This window comes from Salvelinus namaycush, chromosome 39 (assembly GCF_016432855.1).
Source record: "Salvelinus namaycush isolate Seneca chromosome 39, SaNama_1.0, whole genome shotgun sequence".
NCBI classification, from domain to species: Eukaryota; Metazoa; Chordata; class Actinopteri; order Salmoniformes; family Salmonidae; genus Salvelinus; species Salvelinus namaycush.
This window is the reverse complement of record NC_052345.1, coordinates 17,465,582-17,477,977: the sequence shown is the minus strand read 5'-3', so window position 1 is coordinate 17,477,977 and position 12,396 is coordinate 17,465,582. Positions and strand designations below refer to the sequence as shown.

Below are 12,396 nucleotides of genomic sequence, written 5' to 3'. Positions count from 1 at the left end.
TGTCACGTGCTCAGTGTGAACCTGCTTTCATCTGTGAAGAGCACAGGGCGCCAGTGGCGAATTTGCCAATCTTGGTGTCCTCTGGCAAATGCCAAACGTCCTGCACGGTGTTGGGCTGTAAGCACAACCCCCACCTGTGGACGTCGGGCCCTCATACCACCCTCATGGAGTCTGTTTCTGACCGTTTGAGCAGACACATGCACATTTGTGGCCTGCTGGAGGTCATTTTGCAGGGCTCTGACAGTGCTCCTCCTGCTCCTCCTTGCACAAAGGCGGAGGTAGCGGTCCTGCTGCTGGGTTGTTGCCCTCCTACGGCCTCCTCCACGTCTCCTGATGTACTGGCCTGTCTCCTGGTAGCGCCTCCATGCTCTGGACACTACGCTGACAGACACAGCAAACCTTCTTGCCACAGTTCGCATTGATGTGCCATCCTGGATGAGCTGCACTACCTGAGCCACTTGTGTGGGTTGTAGACTCCGTCTCATGCTACCACTAGAGTGAAAGCACCGCCAGCATTCAAAAGTGACCAAAACATCAGCCAGGAAGCATAGGAACTGAGAAGTGGTCTGTGGTCACCACCTGCAGAACCACTCCTTTATTGGGGGTGTCTTGCTAATTGCCTATAATTTCCACCTGTTGTCTATTCCATTTGCACAACAGCATGTGAAATTTATTGTCAATCAGTGTTGCTTCCTAAGTGGACAGTTTGATTTCACAGAAGTGTGATTGACTTGGAGTTACATTGTGTTGTTTAAGTGTTCCCTTTATTTTTTTGAGCAGTGTATATATTCAATATACACTATATATATATACAAAAGTATGTGGACACACCTTCAAATTAACAGATTCGTCTATTTCAGCCACATGTATAAAGTAGAGCACACAGCCATGCAATCATAGACAAACATTGGCAGTAGAATGGCCATACTTAAGAGCTCAGTGACTATCAATGTGGCACCATCATAGGATGCCACCTTTCCAACAAGTCAGTTCATAACATTTCTGCCATTCTAGAGCTGCCCCGGTCAACTGTAAATGCTATTATTGTGAAGTGGAAATGTCTAGGCGCAACAACGGCTCAGCCGCGAAGTGGTAGGCCACACAAGCTCACAGAACGGGACAGCAGAGTGCTGAAGCACTTAGCGCATAAAAATTGTCTGTCCTTGGTTGCAACACTCACGACTGAGTACCGGAGCGCCAAGTCTAGGTCCAAGAGGCTTCAAAACAGCTTCTACACCCAAGCCGTAAGACTCATGAACACCTAATCAAATGGCTACCCAGATTATTTGCATTGCCCCCCCCCCACCCTCTTTTTTTCACCGCTGCTACTCTGTTATCATCTATGCAAAGTCACTTTAATAACTCTACCTACATGTACATATTACCTCAACTAACCAGTGCCGCCGCACATTGACTCTGTACCGGTACCCCCCTGTATATAGTCTCGCTATTGTTATTTTACTGCTGCTCTTTAATTACTTGTTACTTTTATTTCTTATCCATTTCTATTAAACTGCATTTTTGGTTAGGGGCTCATAAGTAAGCATTTCACTGTAAGGTCTATACCTGCTGTATTCGGCGCATGTGACTAATAAAATTCGTTTTGATTTCCAAATTGCCTCTGGAATCAACGTCAGCACAAGAACTGTCCGTCGGGAACTTCATTAAACGGGTTTCCATGGCAGAGCAACCACACACAAGCCTAAGGTTACCATGCGCAATGCCAAGCGTCGGCTGGAGTGGTGTAAAGCTCGCCGCCATTGGACTCTGGAGCAGTGGAAACGTTCTCTGGAGTGATGAATCACTCTTCACCATCTGGCAGTCCGACAGACAAATCTGGGTTTGGTGGATGCCAGGAGAACGCTACCTGCCCCAATGCATAGTGCCAACTGTAAAGTTTGGTGGAGGAGGAATAATGGTCTGGGGCTGTTTTTCATGGTTCGGGCTGGGCCCCTTAGTTCCAGTGAAGGGAAATCTTAACACTACAGCATACAATAACATTCTAGACAATTCTCTGCTTCCAACTTTGTGGCAACAGTTTGGGGAAGGCCCTTTCCTGTTTCAACATGACAATGCCCCTGTGCATAAAGCGAGGTCCATACATCAATGGTTTGTCGAGATTGGTGTGGAAGAACTTGACTGGCCTGCACAGAGCCCTGACCTCAACCCTATATTACACCTTTGGGCTCAATTGGAACGCCGATTGCGAGCCAGGCCTAGTCGCCCAACATCAGTGCCCGACCTGACTAATGCTCTTGTGGCTGAATGGAAGCAAGTTCCCGCAGCGATGTTCCAACATTTATTGGAAAGCCTTCCCAGAGGAGTAGAGGCTGTCATAGCAGCAAAGGGGGGGACCAACTCCATATTAATGCCCATGATTTTGGAATGAGATGTTCGACGAGCAGGTGTCCATATACTTTTGGTCATGTAGTGTATATATCAAAATGTTCATTCCCCTTGCTCTTTATCTTTCAGTCTCTCACACACAAACCCCCATGCAATCACCCACCAACCCCTACACGCGCGCGCACATACACAAACTTTCAAAGGCACCACATCATCTGACAACCGACAATGGCAAAGTGTAGTAGCAAGTAAACTTTATTTACTACAAGAATTAAGAAAAAAGTGAAACAATAATTACAACGGAGAACCAAATATACTTCAAGGAGGGCAGTAAAAATATAACAAATATAAATCAGTGGAAGAACCCAGAGCGACTTCCAGTAGCCGAACAAGGATGGCACTTCAGATAGGGAGAGAGTAGCTCTGGTCCAGGGTATTAGTGTGGATTGCTAACGCTCGTCCTGCTCAGGAGGCTCAGTGTCAGGAAGCAGCAGTGACAACCTGGACCAGAGCTAGGGAGACAGCGCGACAGCCTGGCAAGCCGCACCAGGAGGGACACAACAAAAGCTTGGTCCTTTTCTTAGAATGAACAGATGCCATTTGAAATACAGCAAGCCACAAAATCAAACTACAGCAGTTGTGAGAGTTATAACAGAAAACCAACCTCCGAGTCAAGATGCATTGTATAAATTCAAAAAGTAAACACAGTCACCCCGATAAAAAGAAAAATATATTGATTCAAATATTGTTTTTATAGATAATGTGTCATTATGTCAAAGAGCTGTAGGAAAAAGCAACCAGAACGTTGATGATGCAAATTCAAAGTAAATATTTTCACAATGAATACAATATGTTGAAAAATACGTATTTTCAAAGTACTTTCAACCAAAAAGGACATTTAAATGTATTTTGCTCATAGGGTTGTAATGTACAGCATGTAGTTAATGGTCTTTTCTCCTGTGGATTTTTCAACAGCTCGATAAAGAATACTAACAATGGGACATTGCACCTTAAAATGTTCTAGATTCAAACCAAACTTTTGTGCTCTCAAAACAAATGCAAAATGACAAGTGTAATATCAAGAGTTGGTTACTTTTCTGAGTGAAGGACAAGGTTTAATAAATAGTACACGCTTTCATTTTCTGTTCCATGCTCCACATACGTTTCATGCTCACTCAAAGTCTCCGTGAACTTATGTGGAGCATGCAACTGAAAATGAAAGAGTTCACTATTTACAAAACCTAGTCCTTCACTCTGAAAAATAATATACTTGTCATTTTGCATTCGTTTTGATATAGGCTTTAGTTTACTGGCACTCAAACATGTCCCTGGATCTTTTTTATTCCTGATCGTCAATATCATTTAACACATGTATCCCACAGGAAATTTAACAGCAAAGACAAGTACAGTTTAGAATGATAGTGAGCGTCTTGTGTAAAGAGGAAACATTTTGGGCTTAGACACTGTAGAATGGTCTATATTTGACAAACAAGTAGAAATGTATAACTTTGGTCCAACTAAACCCTAAAACAGAGATATAACAGTCAGTACATTTGTTAACGGCTAATTTCGTTCTCTCATCACAAAATGCAAATGCCCACATATGTAATGCAATGTGACGCCTTTAGGACAAAACAATGGTCAACAGGTACTACAAACTTCAGCTATTTCTCTCAATATCTTGTACATTTAGATGAAAATAACTAACATGAAGCTGTATTTCAAATCAATGTTTTGAAATTGCAATAAATTGAATATCAGGCTTAAAAAGGGCAAATCCACCATTTTTCAAACTCATATTCATTATCTCCAGCACCATATCGGTGTCTAGATGTTTCTATGATCTGTGGTTGCAAAAATAAAAAGTCCTAAGAAAATGCTTCTCTGTGACATCACAGGGTAGGATTAAAAGTAGGAAAAACTGTGATTTTCAAAACCTGCAACTAGTTTCTAGCCAGAGGGAAGATATTTTCTTGCTCCACGTCACCGCGAATGTCAGTGTGTTTGAAAATCACCGTTTTTAAAATGGTTGATGTCATCTTATACATTTTTCTACAAAACGTAGAAATGCACCATTTTCACATGTGTAGACACTGGTATTGTGCCGGAGATAACGAAAATGAGGTAGAAAAGTGGTGGAATTGCCCTTTAACACCACAATAAAATGGGATGTTTTTTCTTTATTTTAATGTTTTGGATTTGTATACAGACGAGACAATATAGACTTTTGCATGCAGAGGCACTGAGAAGAGAGTTGTCTTCTCAGAACATGCTCAGTTTCAGTCTCTGCTAAAACTCTGCTTTACTATACAACGATTACACTACAGAGCCTAGGACAACGTCACATTTGCTTTCTCCACAATTTCGCATCAACAATACATCCTGCAATTTATATACACAGATACTTCACATATGTATACATGTTTGTGAACACTTCATGCGGCATATGAGACCCCTTTATGCATCTATGTGATTGTATAAAACAGTAGCTAGGACATTACAAAGACAAACCTTCTGTCCTCAATGTTTCTTCCTCCCCCCAAAAGTTCCTGATGACTCACTGTGGAGAGGCTAGTGCAGGAAAAAAAGATGGCCGCCGCTAACGTCGTTGCTTCAAAATAACTTTGAGCCCACCAAAACTGGTACAGTACCAACATTGGCAAGCAACATTATCGGCATTCCTAAGAACACAATGCACACAACGCAAAGATAATCAAGTACATACAATAAGGCCAGGTTGAAGCAAGTGCCCTGCGCAAGCATGGAATTCCTTATCAACTCCACTGTGCTCAATGTTAACTTACAGTTGAAGTTGGAAGTTTACATACACTTAGGTTGGAATCCTTAAAACTAGTTTTTCAACCACTCCACACATTTCTTGTTAACAAACTATAGTTATGACAAGTCGGTTAGGACATCCACTTTGTGCATGACACAGGTTAGTTTTCTAACAATTGTTTACAGACAGATTATTTCACTGTATCACAATTCAGTGGGTCAGAAGTTTACATATACTAAGTTGACTGCGCCTTGAAACAGCTTGGAAAATTCCAGAAAATTATGTCATGGCTTTAGAAGCTGCTGATAGGCTAATTGACATAATTTGAGTCAATTGGCAGTGTACCTGTGGATGTATTTTTCAAGGCCTACCATTAAACTCAGTGCCTCTTTGCTTGACATCATGGGAAAATCAAAAGAAATCAGCCAAAACCTTAAAAAAAAATGGTAGACCTACACAAGTCTGGTTCATCCTTGGGAGCAATTTCCAACTGCCTGAAGGTACCACGTTCATCTGTACAAGTATAAACACCATGGGAACACGCAGCCATCATACCGCTCAGGAAGGAGACGTGTTCTGTCTCCTAGAGATGAACGTACTTTGGTGTGAAAAGTGCAAATCAATCCCAGAACAACAGCAAAGGACCCTGTGAAGATGCTGGAGGAAACCGGTACTAAAGTATCTATATCCACAGTAAAACAAGTCCCATATCAACATAACCTGAAAGGCTGCTGCAGGAGGGACTGGTGCACTTCACAAAACAGATGGCATCATGAGGAAGAAAAATTATGTGGATATATTGAAGCAACATCTCAAGACATCAGTCAGGAAGTTAAAGCTTGGTCACAAATGGGTCTTCCAAATGGACAATGACCCCAAGCATACTTCCAAAGTTGTGGCAAAATGGCTTAAGGACAACAAAGTCAAGGTATTGGAGTGGCCATCACAAAGCCCTGACCTAAATACTATAGAAAATTTGTGTCCAGAACTGAAAAAGCGTGTGCGAGCAAGGAGGCCTACAAACCTGACTCAGTTACTCCAGCTCTGTCAGGAGGAATGGGCCAGAATTCACCCAACCTTTTGTGGGAAGGTTGTGGAAGGCTACCTGGAACGTTTGACCCAATTTTAAACAATTTAAAGGTAATTCTACCAAATACTAATTGAGTGTATGTAAACTTCTGACCCACTGGGAATGTGATGAAAGAAATAAAAGCTGAAATAAATCACTCTACTATTATTCTAACATTTCACATTCTTAAAATAAAGTGGTGATCCTAACTGACCTAAAACAGGGAATTTTTACTAGGATTAAATGTCAGGAATTGTGAAAAACTGAGTTTAAATGTATTTGGCTAAGGTGTATGTAAACTTCCGACTTCAACTGTACATTTACAGCATATCCCCCAAATGGCATTTTTTCCTAGTCATATCTGTTCTGTTACTATACCAATTTGATTAAACTGACTGCATCACTCTCCAATGTCAAACTTGATGCCCAATATGTATTTTATCATGGCTTATCTAATGTTGTGTAAACGTTCCAAAGGTTAGTTAAGTAGACAGGCGAGTATAGATGCAGGTATAAAAATTGTTTTAAAGCAGGGAGAGAATGGTTACGTTCCCTGCCCTTCCTAAAGAGGGCTGAGGCAGAGCTCTGGAGACCTGAGACGGGATCTCTTTCTGTGGATGTACTGACCTTCCATCTGTTTCAAATGGAGTGTGGAGTGGAGAGACATGAACACACACAGATCTGGGTTCAGTTTTGAATGGTCTCTCCTCCGTCCAGGTGAAAGGTGGTGTCTTTTTAGTCAGTCAATGTAGTTACAAAAACTAACTATACTACATTACTTCTACTTCCATTTTGTTCATTTAAAAGTTGATTTATTTCAAGGTCAAAATTATATTTTGATATTTGTAGGCTGAGAATTCTATGGAAAGATGTTCATTCACTCAAGTGAACAAAACAATATTAATATCATTGTCTCTCTAATTTCATGTTGTTATGGCAACTACATTTACATTACATAAGGTTTATCAGCTGACCGGATATATATATAAAAAAAAAAAAGAGAATCCATTTGGCTTTTTGGCAATAACATATTTTATGACGAACACAGGGATCGCTAATTGAGGACAGCACACAAAACCCCTTGTGGATATGTTCTCTTGATGGACAGCTTGGGTGGTTGTTACAGCTGACAGGAAGCCATCCATTGAAGGCTGACAAAACAGACTTCTGTTGAGGATGTAGGAGATTGGAAACTGGTGGTTAGACCTTTGACCTCTGGAGATATGTGTAAGAAGCACTGACCTCTGGGATATGGTTAGTTGGGCCTGGAGGACTGGGCACTAGGGTGTAGAGGCTAGTCTTGCTGGGCTACTAAGACAGTGAGGTGGCAGGGCATATGGGGGAAAAGAACATCCTCCTATTCCCCCCCTAACTCAGCCTGGTCAGAGTCAGAGGAGGGCCAGGGGGAGTGATTTTGATTTGGAAGCGGCACCAGCATAGAGCCCTGGGGGACTCCACTCTGGTTCTGGGCAGCGGCGTCGGGCAGGGTGAGGGTCTCAGGTGCGGACTTCTTGCGGGCTCTGTCCTTGGGGACGGAGAGGAACTCGGGCGCGTCAGAGCAGAGGGGGGTGGTGGGGGCGCTGGCGGGGCCGGAGAGGGTGCAGGAGGACAGGGGCATCTCGCTGATGGAGATCGGCGGGGGGAAAATCCCGATCTTCTCGTTGGTGGCTTCCTGGATGGTGCGCTCATACTCTCTCACCTCATCCATCGTCATGTCTGCACGGAGAGAGAGAATGAGGGGGGAGACAGCACTCCAAAGCACGCTAACGCTTCTTTCTAATCTTAGCCTGCCGTCACACTACTAGTTATGTCATAATCAAAATGACCAAACATTTTCAAATCAAAAGTAATTTTATATTTTTCTCAAGTTGTGAATATTTTTTACTTAATGTTTTCCCGATATAGAAACAACTATAAAGCTCGCAAGAACCACTTCGCATAGAAACAGAGTGATTGGTTACCTCCCGAGTCACGTCAACACGAACAACAGAGCACGTCAATATGAAACAGAACAAGAGGAAATGAAACGACACATACGCTGGCTTTGTCATGAATCTCTATGTCATCCAGTGATGGGGAGTTTGTGGAATGCTCTTGCTGCTCATGGCAAACTTTAATGTTGGTTTGTTCATGCATACTTTTCTCGTATTCCCGCACGTCATCCAAGTTCATATCTGCAAAGAAGGAAGGAAGGAGGTCGAGATGTTGGCGTCGTCCCGTTAGGAAGCTCAAGACGAAGGTAGAGGAGGGGTTAAGTGAGGAGGGGCACGCCGTGGGTGAGTAGAGAGCGCTGGGTGGTGATTAGTGCTTTTGGGAGGGGCCGAAAGGTCGAAGTTCAAGCACAATCAATAGGAGGTGGAGAGGGCAGAGCTAGCTTCCCACGACCGAAAAGAGTTGGCGTCGAGAGGAGAAAGCTAGTCAGGCCAAAGCCGGGTTATGAAGATGAAGAAAGGGAGGGATAGAGGGAGAAGGGAAAGGAGAGGGAGAGTAAATGATCCAGAACCCTCAGAGTCAGACGTGAAGGGTTGGGAACATCACCGCAAAAAATACATTCCCAAAGAACATCATCCCAAATACGTCAGGAGGATTTGGGTGAGGGGGAATCATCCAAATAGTGCATAGGAGGGAAAGTTATATCCCCCCCCCCCCCCCCCCCAGAGGTAGAGGAGAAGGGAGAGAGTGAGTAGCGGTGTCCCATTACAGCAGTAATGGCTTGTTATGGACTTACCCTGCAGCCATGGAAAAAGCTAAGCGCTAATAAGAGTCCTGCTAGTATTACTGCTGCTGCTCTCATTGCCATGCAGTCACGACCCACATACACACAACTGTCATGATTCAACGAGTGCAATATCTTGTGTGTAATATCACCCGATATTTTCAGCAATTGCTATTCTCTTGAGGAAATTGTAGCAAATTCAGCCATTTGTGTTCACTATAGACATCGTACAAGCCTAGATGCCAACAAGAATGAAAAATATTTCGGACTCAAGAAGAAACAGACCAGTGTACAAGGAGGGATACTGTTTGATTGAACGCCAATACAGAATTGCAGGAATTGGTTTTACAGACAAACATGGAAGGAACTGCAGTCCAGGGGCTGTCTGTGTATGACTGAAGTAGTGAGCTAGTGAACACAGATCAACCCTGGACATGACAGTACTTCTAGGGGCGATTTTCCCAGACACAGATTATGTCAATTGAGCTTGCTTCTCAGTCCAGGACTGGGCTTTGAATCTGCCCTCTAGGGTATGTGTTCTAAGTTGGGTTATTGATATCAGAGAGGTCAGCCAGCGCGTAAGATGGAGCAGGGTTAGATGCAGTGATGGGGAATTGGATGTTGTTAAGGGTTTCACATGCCTTATTTAGTTCTATAACACACAATGATAGACAGTAGATTCGAGACGGCATCAACAGTAACCACGTAGCCCCCAAAAGGATTCAAATCTTATTGATGACATTCTAAGGAAAGAGTGACTTCATAGGTCCCAGTGTTTAACTTGGGCCATCTTCATTAGGTACAGAATAAAAACTGGAAGGGACAACCTAGTCTTGTCCAATAAGTAGCACTCATTCATTTTAACTTTCAACACATAAAAATGAATTGCCCTACTGAACACTACCCAGTGATTAGTTAGTGAGAGGAACAATTGAGCAGTGCTTGTCGACCTACCGATCCACTCATCCACCCAGGCAAAAGCCTGCCTGTGGCCTAGAAGCAGCACATCACGCACCACCTATAGGGAGAGACAATAGAGGGGGTCAGAGAACACTGATCTCAGAGCAGTTCGACAAAAATTAACCAGCACTATCTATGGAGTAAGTGGCTGCTATTTGTGTGTGTGAGTGACCTCTGACCTTGTGTACAAACTGCTCCACACGCGTCTGCAGGCCCCACACCTCAAACTTGACGGTGACCAGCTTGTAGGAGCACATGATGGGCTCCTGGGTGTCCCTCCAACCCTCCTGCAGCATGCCCCTCGACGTCTTCTCTGACTTGAAGTACCGCAGGTCCTGTTGGGGTGGACACACACACACACACACACACACACACACACACACACACAAACGTAGATCTCAGTCATTAATCCAAACCTCTGCGCCCTGAGAGAAATACATTATGGTGAAGCTACAAATAGAAAGCTAACGTTAAATAGGAATCCTTGCCTCCAGAGATTTTTCCCTAATTTATCATTCAACCACCGCTTACTGCATCTACTATATTCAACAGTCTAACTATACTTACACAGATGCTATATGCTAACATGCTAATTTACAACACTGAAAATTAGATATGGAAGAGGTGTATGGGGAGAGAATTAGAAGGTGATGCTAGAGTTAGCTTAGCATTATCTGGTCAGAGCTGTATTGCGCAGTGTATCGTGGGTTTACCTACAATACAAACTCAATTCGGGAATATAACTCAATTTAAACTTATTTGAATCAAATTCCAACCCAATAAAATAGTTTGGGATATTTGGATGACTAGGATGCTTAGGGCAAAACCAATTATAGGTCGACCGATTATGATTTTTCAATACCAATAACAATTATTGGAGGACCAAAAAAAGCCAATAACGATTAAATATATATTTGTTATAATGACAATTACAACAATACTGAATGAACAATAAACACTTATTTTAACTTAATATAATACATAAATAAAATCTATTTAGTCTCAAATAAATAATGAAACATGCTCAATTTGGTTTAAATAATGCAAAAACAGTGTTGGAGAAGAAAGTAAAAGTGCAATATGTGCCATGTAAAAAAGCTAACGTTTAAGTTCCTTGCCCAGAACATGAGAACATATGAAAGCTGGTGGCGCATTTTGACGCATCGACTATTTCTCTCTATACCATTTGTATTTCATATACCTGCGACTACTGGATGTTCTAATAGGCACTTTAGTATTGCCAGCCTAATCTCAGGAGTTGATAGGCTTGAAGTCATAAACAGCGCTGTGATCAAGCATTGCTAAGAGCTGCTGGCAAACGCAGTAAAGTTTGAATGAATGTTTACGAGCCTGCTGCTGCCTACCACCGCTCAGTCAGACTGCTCGATCAAATCATAGACTTAATTATAATAAACACAGAAATATGAGCCTTTGGTCATTAATATGGTCAAATCCGGAAACTATAATTTCGAAAAAACAAAACGTTTATTCTTTCAGTGAAATACGGAACCGTTCTGTATTTTATCTAACGGGTGGCATCCATAATTCTAAATATACCTGTTACATTGCACAACCTTCAATGTTATGTCAGAATTCCGTATAATTCTGGCAAATTAGTTGCAACGAGCCAGCCGGCCCAAACTGTTGCATATACCCTGACTCTGCGTGCAATAAACACAAGAGAAGTGACACAATTTCCCTAGTTAATATTGCCTGCTAACATGAATTTCTTTTAACTAAATATGCAGGTTGAAAAAATATATACTTCTATGTATTGATTTTAAGAAAGGCATTGATGGTTAGGTACAGTTGAAGTTGGAAGTTTACATACACTTAGGTTGGAGTAATTAAAACTCGTTTTTCAACCACTCCACAAATTTCATGTTAAAAAACTAGTTATGGCAAGTCGGTTAGGACATCTGTTGAGAGAGAGAGAGAGAGAGAGAGAGAGAGAGAGAGAGAGAGAGAGAGAGAGAGAGAGAGAGAGAGACTTTTTGACTTTTTGTCTTTCTTTACTGAAACATTCTCATTTCATTTCAAACTCGCCACCCTCCCCCCCCTAAAATAAAAAAAACAAAATATAGCCTGTACTGCATACATGTACCATACTCACCTTACCATCTACCACATGATACAAATCACCATACACAAAAAACATACCCTCTCCTACAACCGTATATCCAAAACATCTTCCCCAGCTGTACATACAGCCCCCCCAACACACCATATCTCCTCAAACATCTCCACACATTTTATCATTTTATAGAACTCAAACTCAACCCTAAGGCGCGCAGAGACCATCCCATTAAACAGTAGTAAAGGGTCTGTTATCCCCCCACCTTTGACCCTGTTTCTCCTTGTTAGCCAAATAGCTAACTTCGCCTGAGCAAACAGAAAATTCAACAAAACACATTTTTCTTTCTCCTTACTCGAATACCTGTATCCCATTATAAACATCCCAACAGCAAAAACCACCCCCAACCTCTCACACAGACATTCCAACAGAGACATTAATGGCATTAACCT

General features: G+C 42.3%; 1 protein-coding gene across 3 annotated transcripts in view; it reads right to left on the bottom strand.

Moving 5' to 3' along the window:
• Positions 1 to 6,420: 6,420 nt before the first annotated feature.
• The window catches only part of LOC120032611 (cytoplasmic phosphatidylinositol transfer protein 1-like), a 78,792-nt gene continuing 72,816 nt past the window's right edge, over positions 6,421 to 12,396 (bottom strand). For 2 of the 3 annotated variants that reach the window (XM_038978776.1, XM_038978777.1), the window contains exons 7-9: positions 10,050 to 10,205; positions 9,865 to 9,928; positions 6,421 to 7,910 (exon numbers count right to left, since the gene is read on the bottom strand). In XM_038978776.1, the coding sequence (XP_038834704.1) occupies positions 7,552 to 7,910; positions 9,865 to 9,928; positions 10,050 to 10,205 (579 nt within the window). In that variant the 3' untranslated portion in view covers positions 6,421 to 7,551. Of the gene's footprint in view, positions 7,911 to 8,231; positions 8,369 to 9,864; positions 9,929 to 10,049; positions 10,206 to 12,396 lie in introns of all 3 variants that reach the window. The other variant, XM_038978778.1, reaches the window with a different exon arrangement.